Below are 20150 nucleotides of genomic sequence, written 5' to 3'. Positions count from 1 at the left end.
AATTTTTGTATTTTTAGCAGAGATGGGGTTTCCCCATGTTGGCCAGGCTGGTCTCGAACTCCTGACCTCAAGTGATCCACTCACCTCGGTCTCCCAAAGTGCTAGGATTACAGTCACGAGCCACTGCGCCCAGCCTAAAAATCATTTTAGGTAGCATCAAACTTTACGAAACAGAAATTAATAAATGGATACATTTTGATGCTGAATTAAGACCAGTTTGACAGGTAAAGAGACGGGAAGCAAGAGGACAAATCGGGGAGGTGCCCAAGGAGAAGGAAGTGGGTGTCTGTGTTCCTGACGGAGGGAAGAGAAAAAAGAGACACCCCCAGACAGGGTGAAAAGGAGAGACAGGGCACCCACCAGAGCAGGGAGAAGAGCAGGGTGAGAGGGGACAGGCAGGGAGGATGGACGAGGGAAGTGAGGGCTCCCTGCTCCTGCTCTCAGGCCACACAGAGGCCAAGGCAGCCCTGAAACCACACACACCTTCCTCTGCAGCAGCGGCTCCCTTGGTCCTCTTCAGCTTCGCCCCTGCCAGCATGGCCCCTCTATACCACCAGGCAGCTGACACCCTTCTCATTGAAAGGACCCCACTTGCAGTGATGCTGTCTTTCCCCAGGGGCTCCTCCTACCTCCGTGCCAGCGCATCCTTCGTCTTCTCTGCTAGCTTCAAGGCACGGCCAGTTCTCAGCTTGTGTCACTCTCTCCCTTCATTCCCACATTGCAACTCACAGCTCTATTTGCAGGCCTGCCCAATCTCAGACCTCAGCTCCAAGCCCCAACAGCCAGGCTCCATTTCTCCCCCTGACCCCCGCCCACCAACCCAGCCCTCACCCCCCTGGTCATCTGAAATTCACCACGGCCAGGCCAGACCCAGCACCTCCCTCCCACACAGCAACCTCTTCCCACTGCCTTGTGTTTGTCAACAGCACTGCCATCCTGTCGTCCTGCCAACGCCCCTCCCCGCTTCTGGAATTGTCATCTGAATTTGTCACCTCCCTCTCTTTCACACCTCTCTTCCAGTCTGTCACCCATCAGTTCTTCCCAGAATAACCATAATACCATTTATGGTGCTTCACATACATCAGCTCAATTTCTTCCACAACAGTTAGAAATGTGATAAACCCTGCAACACGATCATACATGAAATCATTTGCGCACACTGAGAAACCTAAGCCGAGGTGTATTTGTTCATGTAAACTCAGCACCAACGCTAAATTCAGAGGGAAGTTCAGAGCACCACCCTGGGGCAGGACCCACAGCTCTCCCACACTGGCTTGTGCCCCTGCCCTTCAGTATGCCAAGCCCCCTAAGCCTCCTCCAGGTAGCTGCTAGCTGAGGGGGTCTGTGGCCTCGGCCTGGGCCTCAGGGAAGCCTGGAGGGGAAACAGATGAGGGCAGGTGAGGTCCAGGCAGCTGTGCCGTAAGCATTGCTCCTGCAACGTTGGCCAGGCTGCAGTGGGCACCAGAACCTGTCAGCCCTCCTGGTGGGAGGAGTTGGACTGGAGGGGGGCTGCAGCCCTTCCTGTGAAATCCCACCTGAGCTCCTGAACCACTGCTCAGCTGGCACACTTGGGTGCTTCTGAGACAATAACAATCATTCATTCATCCATAGCTATTAACTGAGAGTCTACCTTGGCACTCTCCTAGGTGCTGGGAATACCACAGTGAACAAAACAGGCATGGCTCTGCCTTCTTGGAGTTTTTTAGCCGAGTGGGATAGACAAACAAATGTGTAACTTCAAATTATAACAAGAACCGTGAAAGAAAAAAAGGAAGCCATAAGGGAGAGAACCTAGGAAAGAAAACAGGGTGCCGTAGGGAGAGAAGCTATCTTAAATGGGCGGGCAGGAAGGCCTCTCTAATGAGGTGACAATTTGCTGAGATCTGCTGGCCATTCTGCAGGAACAGCATCCCAAGTGGCGGGAACACCACAGGCAAAGACCCTAGAGTGTGGGGCTGAGAAGCAGAAGGGAGGCCAGAGTAGCTGGAGCACTGGGGGAGGTGAAGATGTGGGGAGGTAGAGATCCCCTGGGAGGCAGGTGGGTGAGGGAGTAGGAATCCCCTGGGAGACAAGTGGGTGGGGCTGGGACAGGCCCGTCAAGGCCCTGAAGTCTCTTTCCCTTTTGACATTTTACTTGGAAATAATTCCAAATTTACAAAAAGTTGCTCAAACAGAAATAGCACAAAGAATGCTACATTCTGGCCGGGTGCAGTGGTTCACATCTGTAATCCCAGCACTCTGGGAGCCCAAGATGGGCAGATCACTTGAGGCCTGGAGTATGAGACCAGCTTGGCCCACATAGCAAAACCCTGTCTCTACTAAAAATTAAAAAAAAAAAAAAATTAGCTGTGTGTGGTGGCACATGCCTGTAATCCCAGCTGCTGCAGAGGCTGAGGTGGGAGGATCGCTTGAACCCCAGGAGGCAGAGGTTTTGGTGAGCTGAGATTGCGCCACTGCACTCCAGCCAGGGCGACAAAGTGAGACTATGTCTCAACAACAACAACAATAAAAGAACACCGTATACTGTAACTCAGACTCAGCTATTTGCTCACTCTTTCTCTACACGGATGCACACGCACATACACACATGCACACATACACATGTGTGCTTTGTTTTTCTGAACCATTTGAGGGTCAGTCACATACATCATGGCCCTCTACCCTTAACTATTCCAGTATATTTCCTAAGAATAGGGATATTCTCTTTCATAACCATGGTAATCAGCTTCATAAATTTCCATTAATGCAATATCTTCACCTGTTTATATCTGATTAATATAATATCTTAATCTGTTTATATCTGATTTTCTCAATGGACCCAATAATGACCATTATAGCACTCCCCCCCATTCTCCCAGCCCCATCAAATACAGAATCCAGTCTAATGTAAGGTATTGACTTTAATACCTTTTGTCATGTCTTTTAATCTGGAACATTTCAAAGGTCTTTCATGACTCTTTTCAAGAATACAGCCTTTCCCCTTTTTAATAGCGTGTTCCTCATTTTGTGTTTGTCTGATGTTTTCTCATGATTAGATTGGGTTCTGCAGTCTCAGCTAGAATCCCACCTAGGGGATAGGTCCTTTTCAGGGTATCACTTGTGGAGGCATGAGTGATATTAATTTTGATCATCCAGTCAATATGTTGCCCAGTATAATTACTGTTATTTTCTTCCCCTGCAACTAATAAGCAGTCTATAAGGAAACCTTTTAAGACAATGCAAATGTCCTGTGCATACGCAAAATTTCCCCCTGCATTTAGCATCCACTGATTGAATCTTTACCATGAAAATGATGATTTTCCAACTCTAGCACTTTTTCCATATTTAACAGTGTAGCCTCAGCATTCCACTGTAGGCAAGAGCCCTATCTGCTACCTCATTTATTTGTTTACCAACTGATTATCAGTATGAGCTCATGAGTTCCTTTTTTAATGGTTTTAGTTCATTATAACACATAATTACTTTGATGCTCAAATTGTCCCAGATTTGGCCAGTGGGAGCCCTTCCATCTGGCCCCTGTGTCCTGTGACATCTGCGGTTCCTATTAGTGTGTTATGCTTCTGCAATTCTCTGTGCTTCTCAAAGCTCTTTGTCTTCTGTTATTTTCTTGGAGTTGAGAACCATGCAACATAAGCGCTGAGAGGGCAGTTAAGATCATCCTAATACATCCCTTTAGTTTGGTCGTTGAGAAAACTGAGGCTCTGAGAAGGGAAGTGGCTTGCCAATGCCACATTGTGAGTTGGAGAAGACTTGGGTCAGAACTCAGAATTAGGCCGTGCCTGAGTGAAAATAAACGATGACATCTGCCCATTTAGATCACCTACTATGGGGTAGACACTGTGCTAGATGCTTCTTTACATACACATCTGTGTTTAATCCCCACAACATCTGTGATGTAAGCATTGCAGAAGCAGGTGCCAAGCCCGGAGTTAAAATACTTAACTTTCCCAGAGTCATCCACCCAGGAGATGGAGTAACTGGGGTCCAAATTCAAGTCTCAGTGATGCGGGGATGTGTATCTGCTGGAGTCAGTGGTGTGACATGGGGATGTGATCAGCTATAACTGATGTGCTTGGCCTGTCCAGGCTACTCCTTGGCGAGATGAGCATTGATTCTCCATAGCAAAGGAGCAGGATTGTGGTGGAGAGGGCAAGGCATCGTAGCCTCAGATGGTCTGGGCTATAGACCTTAGACCCTGCGTGTAACCCAAACCTGGCCCCAAATTCCGATGCCCAGCTGCCACCTCCAGCCTGGGCCAGCAGAGCCACCCAGGGAGGAGGGTAGAACCAAGGAGCTGCCATCTCTCAAGGAGGTTGCTTGGGAATCTCTTGGCACTACAGCCCAGTGGTTTAAATAGGCTAAGGTGGTGGCCCACCTCAGGTCCCCCCCAGCGCCTCCGTTTCTAGAGAGGCCCTTATGAAGGAACTGGAGGCTCTGCCCGCAGCGTTACCGCGCCCAGCCCCAGGGTTCAGATGTGGGTGTGGGGGAACCGGGTTAGGATGGTGGAGCAGGAAGATGGGCCAGTGGCGGCGAAGACTGAGGCGCTGCCCCGGCCTTCCTGGCCCAGACCCAGGGCTGGGATGAACCTTTGTCAGACCACCGAGTCCCAGGCTGCACTGTCCCCGCAGGCTTCCAGGACGTGCACGTGATGGTCTTCGTGGGCTTCGGCTTCCTCATGACCTTCCTGCAGCGCTACGGCTTCAGCGCCGTGGGCTTCAACTTCCTGTTGGCGGCCTTCGGCATCCAGTGGGCGCTGCTCATGCAGGGCTGGTTCCACTTCTTACAAGGCCGCTACATCGTCGTGGGCGTGGAGAAGTGAGCGCGGGGCGGGCCCCGGGGGCGGGGCGGACTGGGCGGGATGGGGCTGGGCAGGTGTGCCTGCGGGAGGAGGGCGTGCCCATTGGCGGGGCCGGGGCTTGAGGCTGGAGGGCAACTCCTCCTTTGGGCCACACTGGGCTTGCGAGACACACACACACACACACACACACACACACACACACACACACACACACACACACACACACACACACACACACACACACTCTTTCTCTCTCTCTCTCTCACTTCGCTTCCTGATCAGCGATTCTCCAGGGTGGGAGTCGTCCAGGTGTCATACATAGGAGGGTCTCCCTTCCCCTACGACAAAGGCTGCAGGGACTTGAGGCTAGACTTTCCTCTGGGGGAGGGTCCGGCCGGGCCCGGCACATCAAAATCGCCCAGCCCTGTGTCCTGAGAGACCGCAGCCCACGGGACTCTGGTGGGAGTGCTAGGATGTCTGCGCCAGCCTCAGAGGCTCCTTGTGAAGGAAACACCGAATGGGGACTCCAGCCAAATGGAGGTACCTCTCTCCCTGCCTTGCTTCACCGCCCCCACCCACCCCAGGGAACAGGTGCTGGAAACAGCTGTGAGACAGGTGTGGGTGTGGAGTGTTAGGGCTGAAGCCCCGCCCCCTCCTCAGCTTCCAAGGGGGGAGCACCCTACTGTCACTTCTCAGCTCCATCCTTCTCATGACTTCTCTATGATGACTTGGCCTGATGAGCACCACCAGCCCCTTCTTGTCAGGTGACTCAGCCCCTCCCTCTGTTCTGCAGTGACCTCCTCCAAGCCTCAACACACCTCCCCAACCCACAATACCACCAACAGGTTATAAAATAAATTCACCCAAAGTCAACTTGCCAAAAAAATCAATGGACAAAGTGGTCAGCTCACTGAATGACTCATTTATCAAACTCTCTATCCCATGGCAACTTATGAAACCTATAGCAATTTGTGTTGCTCAGGTCCTACTCAAGAGCCTTTGGGAGATTTTTCCTACTTTAGCCAAGTTTTAGTTTATTGGAGGTTCTTCTTTAAGTCCAGTTTAGACAGACTTTTATTTCTGTAGACATATGACAAGGTCAGCTAAAGAAAAAAAAATGTTTTCCTCCATTCTCCCATCCTTCAAGAAAAAAAAATTAATTTGAGAAAAGTAATCATTGGTGTGTGAAAATGAACATTCATTAGCTCACTCATAAACTGTCCACAGAAAGGGCTTAGAGGCAAACTGGTATAAACCACTTTTAAAGGGCAAATCCCTGCTGTTACTTTTAGGATACCAGCCAGGTATGATAGCCAGGTGTCTGAAATCTAGGACACAAGTCAAATATTTGCAAAAATTTACTTCATCCAAGCCAGATAATTAATCCATGAATTAAGAGAAACAGGAAAGATAGTTGACTGGATATGTGTTGGAACCAGTAAGTGAGTCTTTTTGTGTATAAGACCCTTGACACACATATCACCCTGAAGTTCAAAATGCACAAGAAATTATCATTCCCAAAGCCATAGATCCAAAGTATAAAAACACCTGTAATATATGTCATTGGCCACCACAGCAAAATAGCTATGGCTAAATGAATTTTTTAATCTCAAAAAAAATTCAAAGGGAATTATTACAAACCGTGAGTTAACAGGCTTTTGGTGAACCAGTTGTTCAGCAAGTTGGTCACTTGAAAAACTGAGTTTGGACAAATTGGCTCTCAGGAGATTGATTTTTCAGCACCTGACTTGGAGCTGATTTCTGGTGCCCGGGGCTGGGATGAGCATGTTGTCCCCAGACCTGACCTTGTGGATCCAGAGATGTGGACCCTCCCCCTGGCTTCTGGCCTGTCCCTGTCGAAGAGTCTTCCAAGTCCCACCTGTCACTGTAGAAAGTGCCCCTCTTCAGGCTCTGCCCAAGCCTCCTCGGCCCTCCTGAGATGTGGCATCTGGATCTCCATCTCCCAAATGCTGATAGCCCAAGGGATGGGCCTTTCTGTTCTCTCTCTCTCTCTTTTTTTTTTTTTTTTTTTTTTTTGAGACTGAATCTCACTCTATCACTGAGGCTGGAATGCAGTGGCGCAATCTTGGCTCACTGCAACCTCCACTTCCCGGGTTCAAGCGATTCTCATGCCTCAGCCTCCTGAGTAGCTAGGATTACAGGCACCTGCCACCAAGCCCAGCTAATTTTTGTATTTTTAGTAGAGATGGGATTTCACCATGTTGGCCAGGATGGTCTTGAACTCCTGACCTCGAGATCCACCTGCCTTGGCCTCCCAAAGTGCTGGGATTACAGGCGTGAGCCACCGTGGCCAGCCTCTCTCTCTCTCCTTTCTAATGGTCACTTCTATCAAGATGAATGTTCCAGCTGCAGTTATGGGATCTTGGGCAAATAACAGCCTCTCTAATTCTCCGTGTCTCATCTAAATGATGTGGCTAATGACAGTGCCTGTCTTGTATGGCTCAGGGATGGCACAGGAGGGCATATATAGTACTTAGTAGATACCCCAGAGCCTAGCACTTAGGAACGGCCATCGCTCATTTAGCCAGGCCCTGCACTAGGCCCTGGGGACACAGCGGTTAATGAGTGGAGTGGACAGTCCAGTGAACTGGCCCTACAATTAGTTTCATTCTCACTCCTCACCCCATTCTCTCTCACACACACACAGCCCTGCGCATAGAAGGGGAGGGGAGTCCCCTCTAGATGTGACAGCCTTGAGGAAATAGCCCCTTTTATCCCTACACCACCCCATCAACAACTCTCCTGGCTTAAGAGCCACACTGAGGGTCTTGCCTTGGAATCCAGAGGACAGCTTTGCTGCTGGCAGGGGACAAGGAGGCCAGGCTTGGGCAAAGTGAGCACATGGATGGAACCAGGGTCTACACAATGTCCACCCAGCTGTCTGCCTCTTCATCAGCCCTCTGCTGGCCTGGCAGCGTGTTTCAGGGTCCAGGCTTGAGCAAGGCCTATGTACCTGCCCCTTTGCCTCCATCCTCCCTGCTGGCCTTCCTGCTCCCTCCTTCCATCCAATACCACCCCAGCTCCCTCCTTCCTGCAGGAAGTCCCCCCTGTCTCTTCCCTGGACATAGATCCTCTCTCATGGGTAAGGTAAAGGAAAGATCCCAATAGCAAGGCCCTGGTCACCAGCAGAAGAGGTGTGTGCAGAGTGAGAGATAAGGATCTGGAGGCAGAAACTGCATCTGGTTGGAGGAAACAGGAAGACTTCCTGAAAGAGGAGGCAGTAAAAGGAGGTTCTGGAAAAGCAGGTAGAAGCTACAGGGCAGGGCAGGACCCCAAATATGGGCATGTTCAACAATAGCAACCAGACCACATGGTGCCCTGAGCCCAAGCTGTCTGCAGGCAGTGGGGGCCTGAGATGGGCTGCATGGGAGGGGGGCATCTAGTGTGTGCTGCTGTACTGATCCTGTCTCATGTGTGGTTTCTTTTCATTCTTGGAGTAGCTCTAAATGTTAGGTGCCCATTAGTGTAGATGATGAAACTGAGGCTCAGAAAGGTTAAGCCACAAGCCCAAATCCATATACGACCAAAGTCCAGAGCTTCCAGTGCCACTTTTTGCTGTTGCCTCAGCTTCTCCACTGGCCTGTCTCCCCACAGCCTCATCAACGCTGACTTCTGCGTGGCCTCTGTCTGCGTGGCTTTTGGGGCAGTTCTGGGTAAAGTCAGCCCCATTCAGCTACTCATCATGACTTTCTTCCAAGTGACCCTCTTCGCCGTGAATGAGTTCATTCTCCTTAACCTGCTAAAGGTGAGCAGGGCTCAGAATGGGGACGAGGTGGTGGGGATGCTTTGGGGGACAGCAGGGTATGGAGAAATAGACAGTTGGGGAGACATGCCAGCCTGGCAAGTCACTCGACCTCCTGAACGTCACTCAGTTTTCTCATCTCTAAAGTGGGAGTAATAATATCTACCAGGCAGGTACCATAGTCCACCTAGCAGATCAATCCAGCACCTGGGCAGAGCAGGGCTTCCTTGAATGTTGTTTTTTCCCCCCTCCTTTCTTTCCCACACATCAGATGGAATGAATAGGATATCCCTGCACATACTCTTGCACACATACCATATTTCCGGATTCCTCTGCCAAGAAAAGGAATCCAGTGTATTGAGGGGGCAAACCTGTAGGGCAGGATCCCAGGTGAATGGCCAAGGTGGCCATGGTGTGTACGACACAGCACCAGACCTGCCATTCACATGGGCCATGACAGGAGTGCTGCTCCCTGGGGGAGGTCAATTCAGTGGCTCAGATAAGAGGCACCTTAGACCTTTGACTCTATCTCAGAAGCCTCCTTGGTGCCTCTGGATGGTAGGGGATCTCACGTAGAAATTGCACCCTTTTCTTAGCACCCTCCTCTTCTACATTTGGACTCTGTCTGGAACTCCCCCTCCTTGGCAGGGAGTGATTTAGGTCACCCTAAATTCAGTCATTCATTTCGTAATTTTTTTCAGCTACCAGATTAGTCCAAGCTACCATATCTCTTCCTCCTAACTCATCTCCCCGGCTGCATTCTTGCCTTCCTTGCCCCTAAGGAAAGTCATCTCCAGCAGCCAGAGTGCCCTATAAATAATGCATAGAGAAGAGGCCAGGCACTGTGGCTCATGCCTGTAATCGCAGCACTTTGAGAGGCTGAGACAGGCAGATCACCTGAGGTCAGGAGTTCGAGACCAGCCTGACCAACATGGAGAAACCCCGTCTCTACTAAAAATACAAAATTAGGCCAAGCGCAGTGGCTCACGCCTGTAATCCCAGCACTTTGGGAGGCCGAGGCGGGCAGATCACCTGAAGTCAGGAGTTCGAGACCAGCCTGGCCAACATGGCGAAACCCTGTCTCTACTTAAAATACAAAAATTAGCCAGGCATGGTGGCGCATGCCTGTAATCCCAGCTACTTGGGAGGCTGAGGCAGGAGAATCGCTTGAACCCGGGAGGCAGAGGTTGTGGTGAGCCGAGATCACGCCATTGCACTCCAGCCTGGGCAACAAGAGCAAAACTCCATCTCAAAATAAATAAATAAATAAATAAATAATGCATAGAAGACCATTCACCCACTGAAAATCTATCAGCAGTTTTAACATTTCATTCAGGAGAAAATCCAAACTTGTTATAAGGCCCTTCCTGTTCTGGCGCCAACTTTTCTCTCCATGTATTGTCTACTCTTTCCCCATCTTATTGTCTACTCTCTCCCCATCTTCCTGTGCTTTGTCATAGCGTGCTGTCTGCTCTTCAGGCACAAAGCTTGGTCCCACCTCAAGGCCTTTGCAATTGCTGTTCCCTTTGCCTCCAAGGGTCATCTCTCAGTCCTTTGCATTACTGAATCTCAGTATGCATATCCTCTCTTTTTTTTTTTTTTCTGAGATAGAGTGTCGCTCTGTTGCCCAGGCTGGAGTGCAGTGGCATGATCTCAGCTCACTGCAACCTCTGCCTCCCGGGTTCAAGCGATTCTCATGCCTCGGCCTCCTGAGTACCTGGAATTACAGGTGCACACCACCATGCTCAGCTAATTTTTGTATTTTAAGTAGAGATGGGGTTTTGCCATGTTGGCCAGGCTGGTCTTGAACTCCTGACCTCAGGTGATCCGCCTGCCTTAGCCTCCCAAAGTGCTGGGATTACAGGCATGAGCCACCACTGTGCCTGGCTTACCCCTATTTTATAGATGAGAAAGCTGAGGCTCAGAGGGGTTAAGGGGCTTACCTAAGGTCACACAGCTAGTTGAGGCATCCCCTAGGCTGGGAGTCGAGAATCCCAGCCCTGTCGACAACCAGCTCTATGACCTTGGATGACACACTTACCTCTCTGGCTGGGGTTCCCCCATCTAAAGTGAAGGAGTGAGTCTGTGATTCTATTCATCTGAAATTGGTTCTGGGTGGGGAGGAAGGAGGAGGTTAAAGAGAAGGGGAGGTGAGTGTGAGGGGGACCAATATAAATCGGGCACCTGTTAAGTGCCAGGCCCTCGCCAGGGGCAAGTCGCCTGCATGAGTCCTGACAACAGCCCTGCTACGGCATTAGCAGGTGGTGTAAATGCAGCGCTTGTCAAATGAGAGGCACAGAGGTGGAAACCAGTGGGTGACAAAGCAGGTAGGTCATTTCCCTCAGTTCTGCCTCTGCCTTACCTCCTCCAGCGGTATGAGCAAGTCCGTCTCCAGGCCCGGGTTTCCCCATGTGGGAACAACCAAATCTGCTGGGTGAGGACACCCTGGCATTTTGCTGATGGGAATCCCTACCTTCTCCCCATTACCAGTTGATTGGTCCGTGAAGGCCCCAGGCTCCATCCTGCACCCTGAAGAGTCCGAGAAGGCTGGAGCTCTGGGCATGTGTGTGTGTGGCAAGACAGGGACGGCAATGAGGAGGGAGGGAGAGAAGGTGCCAGAGTCTGACAGGCCCCTTGCACCCCAGGTGAAGGATGCAGGAGGCTCCATGACCATCCACACATTTGGCGCCTACTTTGGGCTCACAGTGACCCGGATCCTCTACCGACGCAACCTAGAGCAGAGCAAGGAGAGGCAGAATTCTGTGTACCAGTCAGACCTCTTTGCCATGATTGGTGAGAACTGCCATGATGACCGAGGGCCACCATGATGGGTGAAGGTGGCCATGATGGGTGAAGGCGGCCATGATGGGTGAAGGCGGCCATGATGGGTGAAGGCGGCCATGATGGGTGAAGGCCACCATGATCAGACCTGATCCCCACATGGTATGGTGTGTGGCTGCCAGTTCTCTTTGGGGGAAGGGCAGACAGAGTTTGCCTGTAGATACTTCTAGAATCCCATATGTCTGTCCCCCTTCCCCATGAAGCTGAAAGAAGTTGGTCACTCATCCTGTATTTCCCCTAGAAGGCCCCAAGGCAGACACAGTGGTAACCAGGAGCTGCTCACTCCATCCCCTGGGCTAGGGCAAGATGTGCATTTCCACTTCCTGTGTCCATTCATTCCAGAGAAGACACTGACCACACCCATTCTGGTCTCAAAACCCAGCCCTGCCCTTCAGGAGCTCCTCACAGTGTAGAGGAAGAGACAGCAGCGCCACCTGGAGGATCTCCCTACAGTAGAGAAAAGATTCTTCCTCCTGGCGCTGTGGGAAGAGGGTGGGGGCATTTAGCCCAGAAATGGGGGTCAGGGTAGACTTCCTGGAGTGGTGTGGAAGGCTAAGTGGGGGGTAAGGAAGGCAGGGAGGGCCTTCCAGGAAGAGCCCCTGCATGACTAAAGCTGCAGAGGTGGAAACAGCTGGGTGTGGGGTCATCTCTAGAGCTAAAGGACAGGATGCCTGCCTGAGCTGTGGGGCTGTATCCAATGCCTCTCCTCCGCCCATTGGGCCTTTCTGGTCTGACCAGGCACCCTCTTCCTGTGGATGTACTGGCCCAGCTTCAATTCAGCCATATCCTACCACGGGGACAGCCAGCACCGAGCCGCCATCAACACCTACTGCTCCTTGGCAGCCTGCGTGCTTACCTCGGTGGCAATATCCAGTGCCCTGCACAAGAAGGGCAAGCTGGACATGGTGAGCATGAGGGCATTGGGGGTGTGGCTCTGACTGCCTGGGCCTGGAGGGCGCTGATCACCATGCCCTGCCAACAGCTCTGAGGGGATCATCACACCCATCTTGCAGATGAGGCTGGGGGAAAAACGATTTGTTTTGAGCACATGGCCAGTTTTCAGCAGCACCCAAAGCAAGGATATTCTTTATCCTGTATTTTTTTTTTTTTTTTTTTGGGATAGAGTCTCACTCTGTCACCCAGGCTGGAGTGCAGTGGCGCTGTCTCGGCTCACTGCAACCTCTGCCTCCCAGGTTTAAGCAATTCTCTTGTCTCAGCTTCCCGACTAGCTGGGACTACAGGTACAGGCCACCACGCCCAGCTAAGTTAGCTAATTTTTGTATTTTTAGTAGAGATGGGGTTTCACCATATTTGTCAGGCTGGTCTCAAATTCCTGACCTCAGGTGACCCACCCACCTCAGCCTCCCAAAGTGCTGGGATTACAGGTGTAAGCCACTGCGCCCAACCTATCTTGTAATCTGACACAAGTGTCTTGACATGGGCATATGTGTGCTGAGACACTGTCTGGAGTATCCATTATTTGGGGACACTATCACCATGCAGAGAGGTGGGGATTCAGGCACCTGGGGAAGAGAATCAGACACAAAGACTGGCACACCTGTGTGTATCCACACCCACCTGCAGGGAGGGACATGGAATAGGGTCAAAGACAGGGACTCTGGGGCCACACAACCTGGATCAAGACACCTTTCTGCCTGTTGCTAGCTCTGCGGTCTTGGACAAGTCATTTAACCCCCCTCACCTCAGTTTCCTCATCTGCAAATGTTGCAAGATAACGGTCCTCACCTTGCAGACTTGTTGTAGAGATGGAAAGCGCTAACCCCTACAGCCAGCAGCACGGTACCCGGTACAGGTTAGCATTTAGACAGCAGCAGCTGGTGCGTACGTATGTTTAGACCCCATAGGCACTTGACGTGGACTTGCATCCATGTCAAGAACATTCAGACATGCTAGTCTGGGCACACAGGTATACATGGTACACATAAAACAACTGTGCGCTTGTTGTCAGGGCTCACCGGCAGGTGCAGCAGCACGTGGAAAATGCCCAGACCTGCTAGGTGGGATGGGTGGCATGTGCAGAGAGGCACAGGGAGCAGCTGTAGCAAGCCTGGGTGGGGCTGAAGTCCTCTGCACGCTCCTGGGTTGCTGAGGTGAACTCCCAGCCATCCCTGGCTCCCAGGACCCAGGCTGCACCCTTGCACAGCCAGCGAGTGAGCTCCTCCAGGCCCGGTGCTCCAGGGAGAGGACTGAGTTCCTGCCTGCTCTGCCTGCCCTGCCCAGGTGCACATCCAGAATGCCACGCTCGCAGGAGGGGTGGCCGTGGGTACCGCTGCTGAGATGATGCTCATGCCTTACGGCGCCCTCATCGTCGGCTTCGTCTGCGGCATCATCTCCACCCTGGGTTTTGTATACCTGACCGTAAGTGCCCCAGGCAAGGGGCTGGGGGCTGGAGAATGCTGAGGTCTTTGTGTTCCTGACAGTGAGCTAAGGGTTCTTAGGGAGGGGGCTGAGGTCTAGAGAATCCTGGGTCTCTGTGTATTTGAGGGCCTCTGGAATCCCAGCCTCCCCACACCCTTGATGCAGCGCCTGGCCTGAGCAGCACCCACCTCCCCTCTCCAGCCATTCCTGGAGTCCCGGCTGCACATCCAGGACACATGTGGCATTAACAATCTGCATGGCATTCCTGGCATCATAGGCGGCATTGTGGGTGCTGTCACAGCGGCCTCCGCCAGCCTTGAAGTCTATGGAAAAGAAGGGTAAATGTGGAGGAGGTGCGGCGGGATGGAGCTTCCCCCTTCCTTCTCCCATCCCTTCTTCCTGCTGTTCCTCTGGGACCCGACTGCATCTTCCTTTTCTTCCCCACTCTGGACCAATTGTTTCATGGGTCTCTCTCCCCAAACTCTGTCCCTTAGTTTTAGAGGCCAACTGATATGTCCGGTGTCCCCATGTTGTGGGTGGGAAGGCTGAGGCCCGTGGTACCCGGTCACATTTTTGGGGTGGCAGCAAGCGGTTACTTGCCCTCTCCATGGGGCCCTGACCTGCCCCCTGTCTCCACCCCAGGCTTGTCCATTCCTTTGACTTTCAAGGTTTCAAGCGGGACTGGACCGCAAGAACACAGGGAAAGTTCCAGATTTATGGTCTCTTGGTGACCCTGGCCATGGCCCTGATGGGTGGCATCATTGTGGGTGAGCAGGAATGGCTGAGCCAGAGAAGGGGGGGGCTGCTGTGGGGCTCCCTGGGTGGCGAAGCAAAGGGCGTGCAGCACAGGTCAGCCAGGAGCCCCCAGGAATCCCTGATCTCTGCACTTCTGGCTACAGGACTGGGACAATTTGGACCTCAGCCTAAGGACCCCAGGAGGATTTTCCCAGCTGAGGGAAGTGGCTGGGGTGAGCAGAGAGAAGGCACTTCCTGACATCCTGTAATCTCCAACTTTCTGTAGGGCTCATTTTGAGATTACCGTTCTGGGGACAACCTTCAGATGAGAACTGCTTTGAGGATGCAGTCTACTGGGAGGTGAGTTCTAGGCACTTGGCCCCCTGAAGGAGGGCAGCTGTGTTCCCTCCCCGCCTCCACCTGCATCAGCTGGGGTGGGGCCTGGGGACCCAGATGCCGGGGGTGGGGGTCAGAGCCTACATTACCCTACTTCTTCATCGGGGGAGGCTGTGTCTCATGGAGGTTGAAGACTCTTCCCTCGAGACCCCAGGGCTTGGAGTAGGTGATCTGTACCTCTCTTTCTGTACACCCTAGGTGAGGTGACAGAAGCAACCTATAGTCAGGGCTGCAGCTGGAGTTTACTCTTGTCCCTAAAGACTCAGTCAGCTTTATTCTAGAGCAGTGGTCCCCATGGTATGGTGCCCGGCACCATCAGCATCACCTACAGACTGGTTAGAAATGCAAATTCTCATGGGTGCAGTAGCTCACAACTGTAATTCCCACACTGGAAGGCTGATGCAGGACGACAGCTTGAGCCTGGGGGTTTGAGACTAGCCTGGGCAATATAGGGAGACTCCGTCTCTACAAAAAATAATAGAAAACTTAGCCAGACATGGTGGAATGCGTCTGTAGTCCCAGCTACTCTGGAGGCTGAGGCAGGAGGATCGGTTGAGCCCAGGAGGTGGAGGCTAAAGTGAGCCATGATGGCGCCACTGCACTGCAGCCTGGGCAATAGAGCAAGATCCCAAGAGAGACAGAGAGAGACAGAGAGAGAAGTGGAGGGGAGGGGAGGGGAGGGGAGGGAAGGGAGAAGAGAATGAGAGAGAACGAGAGAGAGAGAAAGAGAGAGAGAGAAATGCAGTCTTAAGTTCCTCAGACATCCTGATTCCAAAACAAGGGGGCGGGCCCAGCACTCTGGTTTAACAAGGCCCCAGGTGATTCTGATGACAAACAAGTCTAAGCACCACTGCATTTGAGCAGTGGTTTTCAGCGCTAAGATGCACACTAGAATTACCTAGGGAGCTTTGACAGCATTCCAAAGCCCAGGCCCCAGCCCACAGAGACTTGGATTTATCTGCTCTGGGGTAGGGTCTAGACATTAGAATTTTTTTAAAGCTTCCTCGGGGATTCTAACACCCAGCCTGGGTTAGGAATCACAGTGCAGTGCTCAGCTTCAGTCTCCGTAAGAACCACCTGGAGACCTTCCCAGGCACCACCCCAGAGGTTCTGATTCAGTAGGAACCAGGACTCTGCAACTGACAAGCTCCCAGGTGATTCCGATCCAGAAACTGAGTTCTGGACTGGGCGCAGTGGCTCATGCCTATAATCCCAGCACTTTGTGAGGCCGAGGCGGGCAGATCACCTGAGGTCAGGAGTTCGAAACCAGCCTGGCCAACATGGCAAAACCCTGTCTCTACTAAAAATACAAAAAATTAGCCAGGCTCAGTGTCTCGTGCCTATAATCCCAGCTACTCAGGAGGCTGAGGCAGGAGAATCACTTGAACCCCAGGGGTCAGAGGTTGCAGTGAGCTTGTGATTGCGCCACTGCCCTCCAGTCTGGATGACAGAGCGAGACAAAAAAGGAAGGAAAAAAAAGGAAGGAAAAAAGGAAAGAAAGAAGGAAGGCAGGCAGGCAGGCAGGCAGGCAGGCAGGAAAGAAGGAAGGAAGGAAGGAAGGAAGGAGGGAAGGCAGGCAGGCAGGAAGGCAGGCAGGCAGGCAGGCAACTGAGTTCTGCAGCATCCCACCCCTTTCAGCAGTTGAGGAACATTGTTCTAGATATGAAAGTGGTGGAATGTCACAGAACTCAGTTTCCTTAAAAACATGCCACAATCTGGGCTTTCTGTGACTTCAGGCTGGCCTCTCCCCATGAATCATGATTGGAGGTGCCCACCTGCCATTGGATGATGCAGGATGGCAGGACTCCCCTCATGCCTCCTGCACTGTCCCCTCATGACAAGGGTGAGGACCGGCCTGTGTCTGTGGCTTCTGGGACAAGGGGCCACCCATAATGCCTTTCACTTAGCTCTGTATTTTTAAAACCATACCGGAAGTTGTAAGGGTAATTTTAACTAATATCTACTATAAGGTAACTTCAAGCACATAACGAATGTCTCTTAAATTAACTCTTTAAAAATGTTTTTAATTAAAAATGACTAGGCGCTCATTAAAGAAAATCTGGAAATAGAGAAAAATAGAAATCCCATCACCCTATGTCAAGCAATATTAATATTGTCTGGTATATTTCCTTTCTTTTTTTCTCTGCATAGATTTTTCTTACACGGTTGAAATTGTATTATTCACCCAATTTAGTATCTGTCTCTTTCTCCTTACCGCTCTATCATAAGAATTGTTCTGTGTTATTACATTCCTAATAAACTTTCTTTTCTCACAGGATAATTATTTCTATTCTATATTTAATAAAGTCAGAACTTAAACTATTTTAGACACCACAATTAGAAACCAACAGATTTTATGCTAATGAAATAAATCAGAAATGTTATCAGTTCCCCCATGTAGAAGTTCCCTCTTGGTTCTGTTTTGATCTTTATAATTTATTCCAAGTTCACACCTCTCAGCTCTATATACCTTGAGCAGTACAGACGTCCCCCAGTAACCTCAGGGGATTGGTTATAGGATCCCTTGCTGGGATGCTCAAGTCCCTGATATAAAATGGCATAATATTTGCATATAAGCTTACATGTATCCTCCTATATATTTTAAGTAATCTCTAGATTACTTATAATACCTAACACAATGTAAATGCTGTATTGTTTATTTGTATTATTTTTGTTGTTGTATTGTCATTTTTTTGTTGTTGCTTTTTCTGAATATTTTCAACCTGTGATAGGTGTAACCTGCTGATACAAAACCCATGGGTATGGACAGCTGGCTGTACCTGGTTGGGAATAATGAAATTCTGTGCCAATAGAAGGAACACTATCAGGCAGTCCCTGAGGCCCTGAGTAGTTTACCTTGGGAGTGAGGTGGCTTCTCAGAGGATGGGGATTGGACCAGTGTTCCCCAGGACCACAGATGGGGCAAGGGCAGGGCTGACCCGCCCTGCCTGCCCTCCACCTCTCTACCCACTTCTGACCTTCCCTGCACCTTCCCCACCCCACTTTCGGACCTGTCTGCAGTTTACAGAGCTTGCCATACTGCCTTTTACCGCCTCTGCCCCTTACTCCAACTCATCTTTTAAAAGTGGGTTCAGCACAACTTCTCAGCATCCCCCAGGCTGGGTTATAAGCCTGTCGTGTGCATTTACAACTCTTACTGTCACTGGGTATTTCACTGGAATGCCTCACCATTGCTCTCATGGGGCAAGGACACTGTCTCATCCTTGCCATGCCCCAGCACCCAGGACAGTGCCTAATATAGGGTAGGGGCAGGACACCTGTGTTGAAGGACCACCCTGCTCTCTGTGGCATGTGATCCGCACGGCGATCACAAGGTGGCGCTCACCACACACCATTTGCAGCTCCAGGAGGTTCTAGTCGCCAGGGACACCCTTGCCTGGCCTGGGACAGGGCCCTTGGAGTTGCATCCTCTCTCTGCAGATGCCTGAAGGGAACAGCACTGTCTACATCCCTGAGGACCCCACCTTCAAGCCCTCAGGACCTTCAGTACCCTCAGTACCCATGGTGTCCCCACTACCCATGGCTTCCTCAGTACCCTTGGTACCCTAGGCTCCCAGGGCAGGTGAGGAGCAGGTGAGCATGGGCTTGGCTTGGTCTGTGGGGATGACAGGGAGGTTCTCCCAGTGGGTGCCCAGCTCTCAGAATCAGATGCTACCAGCAAAGAGGCAAAAAGCAAACATCAAGAAATGAGGGCTTCTACCCCTCTTGCCTGAGGTGCCGTGGGCACACGGGGTTGGCAGGGGAGCTTCTTAGAGTCAGACAACATGCATCCAGGACAGACACAGAAACATGTGAAGGCACAAGGACCTGGAAGGAATATGGAAGGAGACCTGGGGGCACACTTGGCTTTGTGACTGTGCCTGCTGGTGTGTGACTTTGAGAATCTCTTCACCCCAGAGACTGAGCCTCGATTTCCTCACCTATAAAAGTGAAGCTGACAGGTCTGGCTTTATTCAGTTGCTCAGCTCAGATGAGACCCACCCTCCCCTCTTTCTTTCCATCAACTAACACTTCGCCTCCTCTGTGGAATGCACCAAGCCCTTGCTCATGGCTTTGACATCTAACCTTCCCAAGATCTCTACAAGGCAAGTAGAATTACTGCCCTCATTTTAATAGATGAGCAAACTAAGGCTCAGAGAAGTTCAGGTTCTTCAAGATCACACAACTAGCAAGTGGAGAAACTAGGGTCCTTGCTGGTCATTGTTACTGTTCATATTATTGTTATTTAACTTCCTTGGAGGCCAGAGCTTGGCAATAGCTGGGTCTGGGGCCTGAGTGATGTGGCAAGAGAGGATGGCAAGAGAGGATGGTAGGGCGAGGCTATGCCCAGTTGCCTATAATGTCCACCCCATCCAGAAAAGAAAATGGTGCCTGAGAGGCTACAGCAGGACCCAGCAGTGACCCACTACTCTTGGCTGTCTCCCTGCAGGCTCCACAGACTGTCCTGGGGCTCCAGAGGAGCTCGTGCTGACCTAGCTAGTGACACAAGAGCGAGCAAGCAGTACCCCCACCTACTGGCTTGGCCTCAAGGTGCCTCCACCCCTGCCCTCCCCTTCATCCCAGGGGGTCTGCCTGAGAATGGAGAAGGAGAAGCTACAAAGTGGGCATCCAAGCCAGGTTCTGGCTGCAGAAGTTCTGCCTCTGCCTGGGGTCTTGGCCACATTGGAGAAAAACTGGCTCAAAGTGGGGCTGGAGCCTGGGGGGTGAGCCTGAGCTCTCCCAGGAGACAACTTAGCTGCCAGTCACCACCTATGAGGCTCTTCTACCCCGTGCCTGCACCTCAGCCAGCATCTCCTGTGCTCCCTGGGTCCCCCAGACCTCTCTGTGTTGTGTACGTGGCAGCCTCCAGGAATAAACATTCTTGTTGTCCTTTGTAAAATGGGTGTGAATGCTCCAATGGGGCCAGTTTGAGAGAGAAAAGGACCCAAGAGACCTGCTTCTACCCCAGCCCTTACCTTCATCCAAGGGTACCACCCACACTGCAAGGAAAATCATCCCAGGCTGAAGAGGCAGAACTTGGGTGCTAGAGCCTGCCTTCAGCCTGGGACACCCAGCAGGGCTCAGCTCTGGGCTGGGGTCTTGCTTCAAGGCCCCTCCATCAGCTACTCCAGAAACTCAGCCCTTGAGAAAGCTGGCATCTCTGTTGTGTCCTCCATGTGGTCCTGCTCTGGACACTCCAGCAGGGTTGGGAGAAGGGAGGGAGGGCTCCTTTGGGCC

The 20150-nt window shown here is 51.5% G+C and overlaps 1 protein-coding gene across 15 annotated transcripts in view; it reads left to right on the top strand.

Annotated features, from left to right (window-relative positions):
• The window catches only part of RHCG (Rh family C glycoprotein), a 34100-nt gene extending 14288 nt beyond the window's left edge, over nt 1-19812 (top strand). For 11 of the 15 annotated variants that reach the window (XM_054531846.1, XM_054531845.1, XM_054531841.1 and 8 more), the window contains 10 exons: nt 4629-4815; nt 8414-8564; nt 11207-11354; nt 12141-12307; nt 13644-13781; nt 13983-14119; nt 14424-14548; nt 14803-14876; nt 18354-18506; nt 19363-19812. In XM_054531846.1, coding sequence (XP_054387821.1) covers nt 4629-4815; nt 8414-8564; nt 11207-11354; nt 12141-12307; nt 13644-13781; nt 13983-14119; nt 14424-14548; nt 14803-14876; nt 18354-18482 — 1256 coding nt within the window. In that variant the 3' untranslated portion in view covers nt 18483-18506; nt 19363-19812. The other 4 variants (XR_008513751.1, XM_054531842.2, XM_054531844.2 and 1 more) reach the window with 4 other exon arrangements.
• Nucleotides 19813-20150: the final 338 nt, after the last annotated feature.

Source organism: Pongo abelii, chromosome 16, assembly GCF_028885655.2.
Source record: "Pongo abelii isolate AG06213 chromosome 16, NHGRI_mPonAbe1-v2.0_pri, whole genome shotgun sequence".
Classification (NCBI taxonomy): Eukaryota; Metazoa; Chordata; class Mammalia; order Primates; family Hominidae; genus Pongo; species Pongo abelii.
The sequence above is the reverse complement of the archived record's forward strand: the minus strand, read 5'-3'. Positions and strand labels throughout refer to the sequence as shown.